Source organism: Chinchilla lanigera, unplaced genomic scaffold (assembly GCF_000276665.1).
Source record: "Chinchilla lanigera isolate Chin_1 unplaced genomic scaffold, ChiLan1.0 scaffold00065, whole genome shotgun sequence".
In the NCBI taxonomy this organism is placed as follows: domain Eukaryota; kingdom Metazoa; phylum Chordata; class Mammalia; order Rodentia; family Chinchillidae; genus Chinchilla; species Chinchilla lanigera.
Genome location: NW_004955466.1, coordinates 1,868,837 through 1,885,872, shown reverse-complemented (window position 1 = coordinate 1,885,872; position 17,036 = coordinate 1,868,837). Strand labels below are relative to the sequence as shown.

Genomic DNA, 17,036 nt, shown 5'->3' with positions numbered 1-17,036 from the left:
TTTCCCCAAACCCATACCCCACGGTCCCCAGACCCTCCGCTCCCAGCACACATCACTGTCATTCTCAGGGCCAAGGAAAAAGAGAGAAAAATCAGACTCACAGAATTATTTTGAGCTTATGCAGCTCTCTGTGCTGACTGGACAAGGAGCCAGGAAGAATGTGACTCCCTCTTAGGGGCCAAGTGCGGGGCTGAATTTATCATCACCCTCCAGTGGGTGTAGAGAGGGGTCAAGAGGTCACTTGGAACAATAATTTTCCTGATCAAAGTTATATTGAGGAAATTGCACTGATTGCATCTTTGTCCCCTAAAGTTTATGAGCCTTTGTGTAATCGCTGCTTCCGCAAACCAGTTCCCCTTCTTTACCCTTCTTCAGGCCTCTGGCTGCAGATGCTGGCAGGCGTTGCCTTCCTAGGACAGGTTCACCAGCCGGCCAAGGGTTCCCACGCTAAGTCTGCTCTGAAGCAACTCGTGAGTCCCCAGTGACAGTCCTCCCGTGTGGCATGGCGTGCACATGCCCCGCGCGAGCCCACTTTGAAGCTTGCACCTCTTCAGGGCTGTCGCACCTACTCCTGGGGTCCTACCTGAGCCTGCCACCCACTCCCGTTTGCGTTTGCTCAGCACATCACTTCTCTGCCCTGAGACTCCGTGGAATAATCTAAGACTGGCTTGGCAGGATTCTCTGACCTGTCCGAAGACCCACATTTCTTGTTTATTATAGTTCGAATGTCTCAATCTTCTAAAAGCATTTGGAATCCTCGCTTCATTCCTCTCTCCCGAGGTATCTGCTTCATCCCAGACATGCCTGTGCCAGTGGGTTCTGGGGGAGGCTGCTGAGACTTTGGCCCTGGCTCCTGTCCTTTCTTTCACCTCTGCCAGGGCAAAGCCCAGCACCAGGCTGACCTTCCCGGGTCAGGCCAGAGAGAAGCCGTGGAAGCCCACACAGCCCCTCTGCTGCCCATGGCTGCTGTTCCCCCGTGGCCACAGCTGCTCCCTATGCGCCCCTCCTTGCCCTTTTTCTCAGTGAGGCTCAGCGCCAGTGCCCCCGTGAGCTGCTGGGAACAGAGGCGAGTCCCCTGCGCTGGCCTCGGTCCCCACCCCAGAACATCCAGGCATCAATGAGAAACAGCCAGATCTGTCAGCGTTGCCCCTTTCTTCAGGGCTTTGAGGGCCACATTCTCCACGGCCATCTGTTCCCTTTCACCTCTCTGGACAATGTTGCTTTTTAAAGCCAGCGATTCCTTCTCTTTATCCCCTCCTCCCCCACCTCCCGTTCCTCTGCGCTCCCACCCCTTTCCTCTCAGCTCCCTCCTTTCCCAGTCCTAGGAAATCAGCCTCTCCTAAGATAAACTTGCCCTTCCCTTCCCCCCAGACAAAGCAGTTTTGCAACCAAAGTGGGGTTTTCAGTTTTTATTTAAAAATATTTTTTGAAATGAGACCTCACTACTTTTAAAGTTTATGACTGTCTTGGGGGTATTTTTTGAGAGAGATGAGAAGGGGAGGGTCAAAAAACTTTCCCATCATGAAAAAAGAAAAGGTAGAATAATAATGAGTTTGAGTTCCTGCTGGCAGGCACTGACCTCTTTAAGGAAGGAAGCTCCCATGCTTTCCCTTGGTGACCGACTTCAGGAAAGTTATATACCCTCGAGAGCTTTCTACCATTGTTGATTATTATTTTGTTGTTGCTACTACATCATTGTTGGGCTGTTTTTAATTTGGAGCTAGGGCCGCTGCAGACCCTTTCCTCTTGAACAGAGCGCCTGATAGCTACAGAGCTGCCCGGATTCAGGCAGGGAGTCGGCGTCCTGACTGCTGGGTGTTTGTCCCCGTACTCACCAGTGACTAAGTGCGTGAACTTGGGCACATCACTTTCCTAAGGAACAGTGATGATAGCATCTTTTACTTTAAAAAATTCTTAACCCATGATTCTTCTGTTTGCACCGTTCTTTTGTTTCATAAACATGATGACCCTAAGGTAAGGTCATGAAAAACTTATGGAGCATCCTTGGCTAAGGATGTTACAATAATCTATCATTGGGGTCCGATTCAGCTGCTGATGTGGGAATTACCCAGAGCAAGGATCCAGCCCCAGCCGGTTGGCGGAATGGTGGATCAAGCCTGCACATATGTCCTCCAGCCAGACTGCAAGTGTTCAGTTCTGTCTCTGCCGCTTGCTAGTTACGCAAGTGAATGTTAAGTTTTGCCATCTATAAAATGGGACCATAATAGTATCTGCTTCGTATTGTTGAGGTGATTAAGAACTTTCTGTTATGGAAGCACTTAAAGCAGTTTCTGGCACACTAGATGCTTGTAAATACTGCTGGGTTTATTGTCCCGTTTGCCGTCCCACAAACATGGCCCAAACAGAAAAATGGGTTACTTGGTTTCATCAGGGCTCTTAACTATTGCATTTACTTTCCACTGCTTTAGTTTTTCACTATAGAGCTAACACTCGTAAAGGAAATCATGTAATTATCAGTGGAATTGTAATGATGATTAACATGGCAATTCTACTTACAAATGTCATAAAATACAGAAACATCCTAAGATAGAAAAAGATATGTAATCATGCACTTCTGGCAGAGAAGATGAACCAGATGTGTAGATTACAATCACAGAAAGAAAGCCAGTCATGGTTTTTGGCAACTGGTGTTATTTTACATATTTTCAACTGGAGAAAATCTGGAGATTTATTTTTCTTTGGTATCAATTTCTAGAAACCTATCATATGACTAAGAGTTTCCCAACACCCGGGAGAGAACATTTTTTAAATATGTCTTTCTAGAAAGGCACAGATGACTCTCAGTGAGAAATTGCACATTACAGTTTAATGGGGAAAAGAAGTGGGAGTCCAGAAGATGGTCTCGGGCGAAGTCCATGCGTTTTCCCTCCCGGAGATGGAGAGCCAGCGGTCACTCTTACAATGTTTCCTAAATGGCTGAAGGAAAAGAGAAATAATGAGTCAGACTGCAAGATTTAAATCCTGGCTCTGCCACTTGCCAAGTGGCCTTGGGCAAATCACTTTCTTTGTAGCTCAGCTTCCTTTCCTAGAAAATTGGTGTGATAATGGTACCTGACTCTTTGAGATAATCTAAGTGAGGTGCTTAGCCCAGTACTTGGAACATACTGATTATCCCAAAATTTTGCTTCCTGAGCTTTTACGCAAGTTGGTGGTCTTGGTCACTGTGCTGATGCTGGTCGTTTTCAGGAATCGCATAGTTCTGTCTCACTTCTGGATAAGTAGCGGCCGTTAAAGAAGAAGGAAATTGCTTTGCTTAAGAATTCAGATTTTGCAGATGTGTCCAGACCGCTTGCTGCCCACTGAAACCAGCTTCCCCTAGTTAAAATAACTCTGCTGGCGTCAGCACATTTTGTTCATCAGTTCCCTCTCCCTCCGTGAGACAGGTGCCTGAGGGTACTTGGTGATACCCTCGGTCCTGGGACACCCTATGCAGGGAGCTTGAGGAAGTTAAGGTGAGGTCGCCTCCACTGCCTAAAAGCCCTGCATTCCGGCAATCTGTTGGGACCTTGCAATTTGTGGGGGCCACTGGGAATGCCTGTCACAAATAGTCTCCCCCTACCTGTGGCTTCCGTTTGTTGTGAGCTTTGTGTTGGCATCCCAGCCGTGGGGCCATCCCTTACAGCTGTGTGACTGTGTGAGCCATGTATGAGGACATATGCACCGTTCCCCCCACCAAAGAAAGAGAAGTGCTTCAGTCTCTGCCCTTGACTTCGGAAGCCTGCGCCAGATGCCGAAGAACACACGCCATACTGAGGGAACTCAGCGGCCAAGGTGAATCTGGCTGGGCAGAAAGTGAAAGTCCTTTGGGTTCTCCTCAGGAACCCTGGGATGGCCTCCGTCCCCCACTGCCTCCTCAGAGCTTTCAGAGGTAGACAGCGTTCAGTCCCCTCCCACACTTGAGTGTATCCTGATTTCTATCACGATCCTTCTACTTCCCAAAGAGGCAGTTGAGATGGGGTGGGAGGAAAGCACAACAATAAATCTTCACACTGGAGCAAGGTGATAATTAAAAGCATTCTCAGCAATGATGTGCTCTCCGATGCCAGAAGGGAGGCAGCTGGGACCGCATCAAGTCCGGAAAGCCCTGGATTCTGCCTCCAGAAAGGTGGGTTTCAGTGGTCGGGTAACTCCTCTGCTTATGAAACAGAAGTATTGATTGTGCCCCTATCTCAGGATCAAAGGAAAGAAACACTCGAGTTGACTTTATCGCTGCACTTACATCCTCAGAGTTTTTCAAAGTGCCCCAGGGCTCCCGCTCCCATTCTCCCGGCTCACGGAATGGTACTCTTATCCCTGTCTTACCGGGACCATGTTCGGTGCCTTGAAGAACTGCAGGTCAAGGAGCATGACCGAGGAGGACTTTAATGAGGGTCGTTGGGTGAGGACCAGCCCCATACCAGCCCTGGCCTGTTTCATGCCGCAGGCTGTCAGCTGCCCCTCCTCTCCCAAGCCTTTCTGAATTAGTGTTTTGGGTGGCTCCTCTGACAACAGTTCCAGCCAGATGAATTACGGCCGCTCTAAAGAGCACTTACTTCTCGCTTCTCTGTTCCCCTGCACAAGTGGGGTGGGGGATAAAGTCAGCAGACGGGTGTCTTAAACACCGGGACAAAGGGCGTTCTCCAGAACACTGACTCCAAGATGAAAAGAGCTGCATCACAAGGTACAAGGTGGAATTTCACTGACGCGAATGCACCCCTGACAGTGCATGCGCTATTTGAGGGGATTATAGTTGGAGGCAAAACAGCAAATGCCTGACACCGATTTATTTCAAACTTCAGTGTACACCTGAGAGAGCCTTTCAAACATGCACACTCCTAGGCAGCCCCTCAAGCGATGCTGATTCATTAGGCTTGGGATGGTGCCCAGGATTCAGCATTTTAAAAAGTTAACCAGGTGATTCAAACACGTAAAACACACACCTGAAGTGGAGCCCTGGCAGTTTCTCTAGAGTTCTAGTCCCATGTCCTGATTTTATATCAGTGACCCAGGTCATCTGTCAAGGGAGGCCAACCTACACTCTTATACTAATTGAGGGGGGTTATGGGGGGGAAGTTCAAACCCACAAGAAAGTTCCGAGAAAAGTACAGTGAACTTGTTATATACCTTTTACCTAGATTGGAAACATTTTGATACACTTGGTTTCTTTCCCTTGGGTACTATTTTTATCAATTAACTTTTATAATACTGATTTATTATTATCTTTGCAGAAGTTATAGATACCATAATCCTGCATCCCCAAATACTTTAGCTTTTATCTCCCAAGACCAATAACATCTCTTACATAACCATAATACAATTATCTCACCCAAGAAATTAATATTAATAGTATTATCTAATATACCAGCAATAGTCAAAGTTTGCCAGGTGTCCCAATAATGTCCAGTTTTTCCAGGATACAGTCTAGAATTGGACATTTGTACATGTGGTTGAAAGTCATTTTGCATTAATGCTTTTTTAAGGCACTGATGTTTTCACCAAAATACTCTTCTTCGGAAACGTATTTCCTGATAAGTGACAGCATTTCTTTTTCCCTTCTGCTTATAAACAGCCAATGATCCAGTGTGGGCCTGAAGCAGGAACAGGCTTCCACAGGCCCCAGTCCACATCACCTAAGGCCCTGGGAAGAGACCAGGTCTCAAGCCCGGATTTTGCTGTGAGCTGATTCCCTAAAGGCAAACCACATGCCATTGTATATCCCCATGCTTTTTCAGTCCAGTGGGTTGTCACCTGGCTTCTTATTGTCAGACGAGGTTCTTGAATATGTATAGGTACCAAATAGTACTTCACTGTAGTTTAAGTCTCCCCAGGAAGAGTCACTGATAAAGGATATGCCACTGTTTTACCCTTCCCAGCTCTCTGCAAAGGCAGTTGACTGAATGTACACAGCTGAGGATAGGTGTTGGTTTGTTTGATTTTTCCTCCCAGCCATTAGGGCTTTAGCCAGTCAATCTAAAATCAGAATAAGCAACTGTATTCCTTCTGGGGCATCCAGTGTCAACTAGCACAAATATCAGCTGGTCAAAGAATGGATGACCATGTGCAGTGCATAAGACTTACTAGAATCCAGCTCTGCTGCTGCCTTGGAAGGAAGCAGGAAAGCAGTGCTCATACCAAGACAGCTGGCAGGTGCAATGTGAAAAATTCACAGCAAATAGAACACACGGGGTGGGGGCAGCATTCACACAAGCCTGTCCTGGCTTACTTTGAATGAGGCCAAAATTCAAGAACAAAATGCCTCAGATTTCTTTAAATTGTTCAATTTTTATTTCCTTTATTTTACTCATATTCACCTCCAGGTGGTATGTGTTTTCTCTACTAAGTTAAACCAATTTTTAAGTTAAAAAATTCTTTTCAGAAGGTCAGGAAATGTGGTTTAGGTCCTATTCAGGATTTTCCCCCTTAGACAGAAGGCAGCAGGAGGAAAACTATTGGAGAAGTTCAGGGACACAACCTCCTGGGGAATGTTGGGAGCTGAGCTGAAGTGGGAGGTTGCTTCCTTCTCTGCAGACACTGGTCCTGTTCTCCAGCCTGTTTTTATTTTTCCGGTACTGGGAATCGAACTCACGACCTCCTGCTTGCCAGGCAGGCGCTGTGCTGCTGAGCTAAATCCCCAGCCCCTCCAGCCTGTTTTTATATCCCAGCTCTCTTGAAGACTTTAGTAACTGTCACTGCAATTAAGCCCAAGGCATTGTTCCCTTCAGAACTGCTTGTTGGGCAAATGTGATAGTTTCCAGACTGACCTTTTGCTGGCTGAGGGATGACCCTAACCTTAATTCTAGACAGTTTCTACATGGTGTCCCTGTAGGATGACCTTATATCTTGATTTTCCCAAAACAGCCCCAATTTCTTTCTGTTATCCTAATAGAATTACTAAAATGTCTTCATTTTATTTTCTTAAGTGCCCTGGTTGTATGACAACATGACCACTCAAGACCCTGGGAAACTTGAAGTATTTTCCCCCCATACAAAAGCCAGGGGAGCTGTTCGAGTGATTTGTGCTGGTGCATACCAGCTCTTATCCTAGTGATTAGCTCATCCCTACCTCTGCTCTGGAGGACTAATCCATCCCTAAATCTTGCATTCCAAAAGTGCCAATCGCCCCACCTTTTATATCTTCTGTTTCATATATCTGACTTTGCCCAGTAATGAATTTTACTGCATTTTGAATCAACCTAGGTGTATAGTGAGAGCAAAAACTGGACTGCATTCATCCCTTTGATCTTTGGCCAAGAGACATTATAAATGAAACATTTTGCTCTACCAAAGTAAAATAGCCTTATTCTTTAGCAAGCTCAATGCCTTCCTTGGTGGGCAGGTGGTGTAGGGTAAGGCAGTTGTTACCTAGTTTTATACTTCATATCCTTTATTTGTAAATCTGAAAAAAGACTAATAGCCTTAAAGTATTTTGAGACAGTCAAAGCTCAGAAGATTATAAATAACAAAAGCTATTCCTTTCTTGTCTAAAATGGTATCACAGGTACTACAATTACTTAATAGATAGCATGTGGTCCCTGGGCCATTGCAGCTGATAGGTTTTTTCCAGTACGCTATTTATAGAGCTAGGTCAAAAATATCACTTCCGTTGGAACTTAACCTACAGACCATTGTCAATTTTAGAGACCCAAGAAAGTAGAATGAACACTAAGTACAGCTGGCTCACAGGTTCCGTTAGTGAACTACAAGCCCCCAAGGAAATCAATCTTGCTGGAGAATGGATGTCTGTGCCTATCTCAATTTCTTTTTCTGATACTTTTGCCCTGTGGCCTCGTGCAGCCTGTAGGTCACCTTAAATTCTAGTCTAGAAATAACCTATCCTAGGCAGTCTCCCTGCCTCTTTTGTAACCCATTTGTCCTCTTCCACTGAAGGTACCCAAATTATTTTTACTTCAAACATTATAAGAGCTGGCAGCCCACCAACAGAAATAACTTAGACTGCTTAGAAATTTGAGGGAGAGCAAATCTAGAATTTCCCCCTGAAGTAGGAGAAAGATGAGGTACTATATCTTTCTGTTGGGGGTAACCAAGATTCTCTGTCACTTCCCCAGTTCAAATGGATGACCCAATAAAAAACATATGCTGAACCTCAGCAACTGCCCCAGGCCTGGATTTAAACAGGAAAAACTGAATTTAATGGATAATAATCCCCTTTTGATCCCTCCTGTAGCACTCTGACGCCCATCTTTAAGCTTTTTTATTATGAAGTTATATTTGCTGGGACCAGGCTTCTGGCCAATATGTGTTTACTCATTGTGAGGTTTTATTAGATAGAACAGACTAAGAAAGTCCTCAGTCTGCAGAGAAATCTGCTATCAGAGAAAGGACCATATATTGACACTGTTTTCTAGCATAAACCAGTGCTGCGTGGGACACAGAAATTCACACACCACACGGAGCACTACATTCTCAGACCTCCTGGAAAAAGAAATCCTGAATGAGGAACCAATTTTTTTGTCATCAAAATATCACAGACTCAAAAATTTTTAGTATGGAGAGGAATTTTTTAGGTCATTTCGAAAAGCTTCTCGTCATGGATAAGGAAACTGAGGCCCAGAGAGTTGATGTAACTGGTCATTGCGGAGGGCTACCCTGGTCTGCGTCACATCGTGCTCCTTCTCCCGCCTGGGCTCGTTAAGAGCCCACAGCTGAGTAAGAAATAGCACTGCAGGGTTCTGCCTCCCCGCCAACAGCTGCCCATAGTCATACGTCACACAGAGCGTGCTTCAGAATGTGAGGAGGACACGGGATAGGAGAGAGAATGTCAGCTCCAGTGGTGACATGCGATCCCTTCCCTGGATTTATTTCAGTCCCCAAAGCACTTACAAGTTTTGTTATTCCTTTTTTAAAAATTTCCTCCTTCTGTTCTCTTTTTTTTTTGGGTTTTTGGTTTTTTCCCAGTACCGGGAATCAAACTCACGACTTTGCGCTTGCCAGGCAGGGGCTGTGCCGCTGAGCTAAATCCCCAGCCTCTCTTCCTTCTGTTCTCAATAAGTGCCTTTCATCTAAAGGGACGGAGCGATCCAATATCCAGAATATCTACTCCGCTAAGGCCATGAATTTAACCTCCCCATCTCTTTCTATTCTGGGAGTCACTGCTTTTATTTGTTTTTTGTTTTGTTTTGTTTTGTTAACATGGAAAAGTCTATTCTTTTAAAGTTGACCCTCGTGCTACAAGGCAAACACTTTTCTGTTAGGCACTAGGATGCAGTCTGACCTCCCAGAAATGTTTAGCAAAGGAATCATAAATTGAAATGTTTTCAGAGAAGGCGTTTTCCTCTCACAGGCTCTCCAACTCTCTCTTCTGTACACTGACACAGCTTGGTACTGGGGGCCCACTACCTGTTTGGAAGGAACGTTACATAACAACCTGGTTATCCTCCTCTGGTCTGATTGCATGACGGCTACACCCTGTGTGTACAGAGCAGGGAGGTACCTCCTTGCCCTGTGAGAAATTTGTCTTCACAACCAACTCCCACTCCAAAGGAGTAGGGAATTGGATACAAGATAGTAGTCATGAAAAATATTTCACAATATGAATCCTATGGTTTTTAACCACTTCATCACTAAGCGTTACTATCCTGTCTAATGATTAGCAGAGTAAAAAATGGAGAAGGTGGTGGTTAATTTCCTTTTCTCCTTAGACTTTCATCTTCTGTGTTTGATCATCATTGTTCCTGCTGTTTATCCATATCAAGTATCTCCATCTGAGGGTCACCAAGAACCTTTGGTTGCCCGGAGGCAAGAATTATTATTCACATTTTACAGATGGATAAGCAATCACAGAAAGAGAACATGCTTTGACTTAGCTAGCAGAGTCTCTGAGAGCGTGCAGAATAAATGTTCCCACAGTCTTTCTTAGAGAGCCTTGACTTCGGTGTAAATACGTTAGCTTTGCTCTATGTAGCTTACCCAGGGTGCTCCTGCGCGCTCAACCCTGTGACCAGGAACAATCCCCAATAATGAAAATATTGTCAAAGCCTGGTTCATTTGATTTTTTAAAAATTTGTATTGGAATCAACCAAATTCCAGACACTAAAGTCATACCGCTTTGGTGGGTCTAATATCACAGTCATCAAAAAAGGGAGAAAATACCCCAATTTTATCTGTTTCCTGACAAATTAGGTCACTGGGCAGGAAGTCACCTTTTCTGAAAAGCCAAAAAGCGGATGCCTGCTAACCTTAAATTTCCCATAAACATTAATAACCGTTAATGTTTTTCATAAGCATTAATGACCACTTATTTAGGGCTGGGGATTTAGCTCAGTGGCAAAAGCGCCTGCCTGGCAAGTACAAGGTCATGAGTTCGGTTCCTGGTACCGGAGAAAAAAAAAAAAAAAAAAAAAAAAAAAAAAAATGACCACTTATTTCAACCCCCCCCCATAGGAATACTGGAAAATCAGAAGACATAAGGACCACTAATTTTTCTGATTCTGGTTAAAAATAAGGTTACAAATTTATAGTAACTGATAGCTTCCTTGCCTTTCTGTCTAAGGTGATCCTACCACCATAACCACGGTCAATCATTTTCCTATATTTGTGGCTCTATTAAGTAGAATATCTTTTCCATCTTGACCAGATTTTTTGCCTCCAACAAGGGAGAGTCAGTTCTAGGTCACCTGACTTGTGTGGATTTAGCTGCCAGTCCAATTGAATGAGGTTAAATAACTCGCCGAGCCAGAGCATGTGCTGCCTTTCTGGAAACCTCTTGCCCTGAGTTATCACTGTACATCAGCACAGAGGAAGTGATGAGTGGTGAGTGATAAGATGCTCACAACATACTTCTGTCAGTGTCGTCCCAGAGACGGGCCTGTGAGCTCTCCAGGCCTTGTAGGGGCCCCCGTGGGCTGGCCGGGCAGCAGGATATTTGACTTGACAAACACGATGAGCCCAGAGAAAACTAATGACCAGTGTTAAGATTTAGCTGGCCTCGTTTTGAACTCTGGATCTGTCAGTTAACTAGCCATGTGACCTTGAGGGAGTGACTTAATCTCTCAGACCCTCAGTGTGTCAATAGAGTTGGTATTACCTACCTCATAGGGTTGTTGTGAGGCTTAAGAAAGATATAACTAAGATATGAAGGAAACTCAAATAGTGCATAAGCCTTTCCTATTTAAAAGGCTAACATAGTGCCTAGCGTATAGTATGCACTTCAAAATTGTGGTCTTTGTCATTAACTTGCAAGGTCTTGCTGCTGTGCCTATAGTGGCTTGATGTTTATAGGCTCTCCTGAAAATACGCCTCTGCAAGCTTGCCAACCTAAGAATTTCCCCTAGACGCTTTTCCATGGTTGTTTGTACTCAAGGCTCTTAGTTAGGACCTGAGTTTACCTGTCCAGGAAAGAGCCAAGTGTGTGGGGTTTTTTGTGTACCGTCGTCAATGCTTTAATGAGACAGAGTTCTTCAAATGTTTACCCGTAGTCCAAATGTGTCTTTGACCTCTAAAAACATACTCTGCCTTCCTTTGACCTCGGAAATTCCTCAGCTTTTGGTGCTTAACCATTTAGCAGCTCCCAATATTCGCCTGGAGCTTTTTCTTGGCAAATTTTAAAGCTCAGCCTTCTTCATGCTATCACTTAGCAGACATGTAAGCAACTAGCTTCTAGCATTTGCTTGAAAAATGTAGACCTATTCATTTTAGCTTAAACAGGAGAGAGCCAATCCAATGCAAATCTTCTGCTAAAACAAGTATGTAGCATGGTTCAAAGTTCAGTGGAAGTAACTTTAATCATTTAATCAGTATTTAAATACCTTCTGTGTCTCAAAACTTGTGTTAGTGATTCAGGCATAGTGGCATAAATCAGATGTGGCTTTGGTTCGTTTATAGTATACATTAAGACTGACAATCAGAGCCCACAAACAATGGACTGTGATAGAAAGTGGCAACAGCAGAGTGAAATGAAGTATTGTGGGAGTTTAGAGGGAGAAGGCAAGATACCGTGATGATAGGAGATGGCGTGTGGGCGTAGATCGAAGTCATGGTAGGTTTGGACATGCAGGGGAAATCCAGATGGAGAGGAGGCTGAAGGGAGAAGTGATTAGGTTGGAGCAGAGGCTTTGTGAAGTGGAGCAAAGGGAAGAAGGGCGGAAAAGCAGGTAAGGCCCTCAAGTGCCTGTCTTAGGAACCTGTACTCAAAAGTGAGCGTGCTGTTTGTGGGTTGTGCAATTGGAGGAAGTTGACCAGGGAGGAAAACAGCGGAGGGGCTTTCATAGGAAGAAACTGACAGTAGCGGGGATATTGTTGGAAAGCTAGAAGAGCTGTGCCAGAAGGAAACTAACGTGGGGTTAAGGCTGGGTTGGAGGAATGGAGAGTAGGGAATGAATGTGAGATTTTATAGGTAAATCCATAGGATCACCCTGAACTGGAAGTGAGAAACATAAGAGAAGTAGAAATTTTAAAATGTAAAGTTGAGAGGTTTTAAAGCAGATGAACTGGAAATCCAAAAAAACAAAGAAAGAGTACCTTTACATGGGAAGTTACGAGCTTGATTTGAGGTATTGAGTGTACCCTGCTAAAAGTCGTGACGTCAGGTGTATAAGTTCTTGTGACTGAAGATGGAGCATAGGTCCTGAGACAAGTCAGATGTTGGAACAAAGGTTTGGAAATCATCCACATGGGGTGTCATCTTTGTCAAGTGAGACCAGGCCATGAGGAATAGACATTGATAGCTTGATGGAAAGAAGGCCTGTTTGGCTCACAGATATGCTTATTTATGGGGTTTTTAAAACTTAAAAATATGAAAGTTAAGCGCACATTTTAAAATCAGATTTTCTTTTTTGGGTTTTTTTTTTTTCCCCGGTACCGGGAATCAAACTCACAACCTTGCGCTTACCAGGCAGGCGCTGTGCCTCTGAGCTAAATCCCCAGCCCCAAAATCAGATTTTCTTAAAATACTGATTTCTTGCTTCTCTTTAAAAGATGTAGTTACCTGTGAACTCATTGCCACGTGACAGCAGCCAGAGTCTGCCCTCTTGAGATCCTGGACAAATTCTCAAATTCATTACAGTCCCCACCACGCTAAGTCTTTAGAAACAAAAAGCAGATTAGTGGTAGCCTAGAGCTCGGGGTATGTCATGGGACGCTGGGAGCGATCGCTGAGGAGTGTGAGGTCCCTTTTGGGACTAATGAAATTATGGTAGTTGTTGAGCAACTCTGAACACAGTAAAAGCCATTGGACTGTACACTTTAAATGAGGGAACTGTATGACGTGTGAATTATCTCAGTAAAGCTATTTTTAAAAGCAACTGTATTGACTATTGCCCTTGCAGTGTTGGTTTTCCTATAACAGGTATTTGTCAGCAAATGTATCTCTATTGAGAAGTGGAAAATGTAGACAGAAGATTGTATATTTCAAGAAAAAATAGAAAAGAGTACATCTCTTTGTGATAATAAAGGCAAACACCTGGGCCTCTTCACTGATGTATATTGTCTTCCTAGCCATAAAGGCATTGGTATTAAACAAGAATAAATTTGGTAATCCCCAACTCCCTCAGGTCTACCACAACTAAGAAGAAAGGGGAAATAAAGGCAGCGGGGAGGGAAAGAAGTAATGAACGTGGTAAAAGAAGCGAAGAAGGCCAATAGACGGGATGCAAAGGAAGCGGAAAACTCTGCCAACTGCTGATAAGCAGTCAAGGAGGATGAGAACGAGAAGTCAGGGGCTCACAGTGTGCCAGTCAGTGAGTAAGCTGAGAGAGAGAGAGAGAAGAGAGAGAGAGAGAGAGATGCTAACGTGCCCTGAACGCATTGCTCAGGATTTCATATGTTATCCTCAGGCATGGAGTACTATTGAAGATTTTAAGCAGGGGGATAAGGTAATCCTATGAACATGGTCTAGATTATTTGTTTTCACCTTAATTTGTGCATGCTTTGAGTTGTGTGCATGATGAACCAAGGTTACCCCAAATTTTGTTCTTTCCTCTGCTAAATTCTCCTGCAAGCTGAAATCCCCAATTTTACTGATTTCCATCTAATTCATGCCTGGACTTACTTGAACTAGAAAAAATATATATGGCTGGTATTGTCTAACTTAGGTGTCTAACGTAGGTATTTCTCAATCTAGCATTGTTGTGTTTGGACTGAGTGATTCTTTGTCATAGGTCCTGTTCTGTGCGTTATGGGATATTTAGCAACATTCTCTGGATGCCAATAGCACTCCCCATTAGACACTGCCAACAAAGTCACCTCCTTTTAAGAGCTACTGAATAGCATTTATTTGTGGCAGCATTTGGGCCCAAAAGCTAAAGCCCTGTGCAATTGGTAGACCACCCTGAAGGATATCTGGCCTGGAAAAGAAGACTGACGCCTATTCCATGCTGCAAGGTGCAAATCAGATGATGCAGAAAAAGAGAAACAAATGAGAAATTCAAGGCTTCATTGGTTTTAGCTCATTCATTAGACTTCAGTCTCTCTGTCCTCAATCTCCTCCCTGGGGAAAAAAAAAAATAGTATCTTGAAGATAGATAGAAAAAAGGATCCAAGAGGGCCCCCTAAGGCTAGGATTCCTGAGATGGCCCAGGGCCTTATAAGACTTAGGAGGCAATCTCAAGACATGCTAATGAGACTTGGCTTCTCAGCGGTAGGACTCAGAAGCCCGGCTGTTTGGAGGAGGTAGGGGGCAGGGCAGGAGTGTTTCTGCTCAGGTGATGTCAGGAGGGGTTGATGAAGCTTTGGAGAGGTAAGATGGTCACTGAAGTGCAGCTTGGAGTAGACCAGGAACTCAGATGAGGTTTACTTCAGATCCTCTCTCTTACAGGAAAGTCTTAGAAGGTAAAGGCATGTTTCCTTGGAGTGGGGATGCCTAAAATAGACTAAATGTAAAAAGTTGAAATCTTTTCCAAATTCCCCTTCTGGATAGATTGTATATATGTAGGGAGTGCCACCATTCTTCCTATATCAATAAGAAAAATTTAGTTGGACTCTTACCAAGCTAAAAAAAAAGTCTGACACTATTAAACTAAGACTATTTCATAACTGGCTCCCATTCTATAAAGTAGCTTTATGCCTTTCTGCCATGGATATAGAGGGATACGATTCTTTATTAGTAATGGCTCCAAGCTGTCTCATTGACATCTGATTGTTATTTAGCGCAAGGGTGGTTACTTTCACCGAAGCTCCAGGAAATTCATGCTGGCTTTTATCTTTTGTCTCCTATTCCTTAATCCCTCTCCTCCTGTTCTAATTCATCAGCTTTTGGGGCGATGAACCAACCAAGCAATGGGTAATAGATGGACATTGTTTGTGTGAACTGCTACCACAAGAAAAGGCACCCTAAACCTGAGTTTTCCCCGGCTCATTTCAGGCGCCTCGGGACCCAGCTGTGTGGTCGCTGCACTAGGAAACACCTGGAGTCACAGTGTGAACACCCGACTGATCCTCCAGTACCTTGATTCAGAGAAAAGACAGGTGAGTGCTCTACGTTCCATCTAGGTCAAAGGACAAGATGTGCCTAGAAATCAGAGCGTCTTCAGCAAGTGTAGCCCACCTGTTCTTCCTGGGCTGGCACTGGCAAGGGAGTATACAGAAGCCCAGCCCCCACTAGTATTTATAATAGTGTGGGGGATTGGTCGCACTATGTAAGAGCAGATTCCACTGAGTAACTATAAATGACCAAGGACCACACCTCTAGGGATTTCAAATTCTCCATCTCTAAATGAGCCTTTCACAATAACTTGTATGTAAGTTAAATAGTGATCGTGGCTTTTCATGAAAACATGAGGCTAAACAGATCCTGCTAAGTGAATAAATGATTTCCCAGATTCTGAGTACTTTTATGTTAGCACAGAATGATACCAGAGAGACTTCCAAAAGAATGATGACTTTCTCAGCATTCCTTATTTATTGTTTCTATCCTGGGCCCAGATGAAAATCCAGGAAAGTATACTTCCACCCAAAAAAGGTATACTGTCTAACCCTTTCTAGATCTTATCCCTCCGCTCCAGAACAAGGAACACCATAGCCTGACCTCTTTCATAATCAGGGACTGTCTTTTTCCTAATGTCTTACCTTAACCTTATATGACCAGATCCAATTAGGTCCTCTCCTGCAAGCAAGGGAAGGAAGAGGACAAGGTGAATATTCTTATGTTTTGGATGGGAATTTGGATTCTTAGCAGCCAGATTTACCCAGATTTAGCAAGCCAGATTTATGTCTTGCTAAATACATGACAGATCCAATTTATTAAAAAGGCTCAAACTATCACACTGGTGGCCCTCCCCAGAAAAGATGAGGGCAGGGTATTGTTACATTTACCTGCATTAGGTAAGTTGGCTCTTTTTTTCAAGGAGGAAGAAATCATCTGAAAAATAGGATGAGCCTTGGCCTGTTCCAGACATAACTTTACAAACGACCTTGGTTTCAGACGAGAGGATTCTTGTTGGTTTTCTTGGGACTATGTAAATAACATTCCTGCTTAGTGATGGGTCCTAAAAAGATAGAACAGCTTATTTTCGTCCAGGGAAGCATTCTCATTTTCAGGCCCTGGCGTGCTCATTACCTCAGTGATACCTTTTGCCTGACGATTCAGGTATCCTGGGTTCTCAGTCCATTACTCCTCTTCTTGATGGCACACATCCAGAAATCTTCCTGGAGAACCTAATGACCTTTGCTTTGTACCCTGGATGATGAAGCAGGATAAATAAACTTTGCAGCTGTCAGGTAGATCATGATGATGCTCAAACACTCCTACTGAGAGTCTATTAGAGGATGCAAATGTCTTGTAAATCATGTTGATCCATTCATTTTCATGGCTCCTTGGCCACACTTCTTGAAAACCTATAGTTTATCCCAGCTTTAGATTTTAAATGGCACTCTTACTGAGATACATTAATGTGTGATTTAGTCTCTTGTATGTGGTATCATGGGTTCAAGGCTCCCAGTTTCTTGTTTTACTAATCTCAGTTGAAATTTATATAAAAAACTTAGAGCCATGGTTTTCTTTTTTTTTCTTTTTTTTCTTTTTTTTTTTTTTTTGTCTTTTTGAGACAGGGTCTCACTGTGCAGTTCAGGCTGGCCTTGAGCTC

At 43.9% G+C, this 17,036-nt stretch overlaps 1 protein-coding gene across 17 annotated transcripts in view; it reads left to right on the top strand.

Annotated features, from left to right (window-relative positions):
- Rad51b (RAD51 paralog B) overlaps nt 1-17,036 on the top strand; it is a 701,675-nt gene that overhangs the window by 502,274 nt on the left and 182,365 nt on the right. For all 17 annotated transcript variants that reach the window (XR_001236791.1, XR_001236790.1, XR_001236788.1 and 14 more), the window contains exon 9: nt 15,317-15,420. Coding sequence is in view for 9 of the 17 variants with exons in the window: in XM_013521908.1 (XP_013377362.1) it covers nt 15,317-15,420 (104 nt within the window). In the remaining 8 variants the exon portion in view is untranslated. The remainder of the gene's footprint in view (nt 1-15,316; nt 15,421-17,036) is intronic.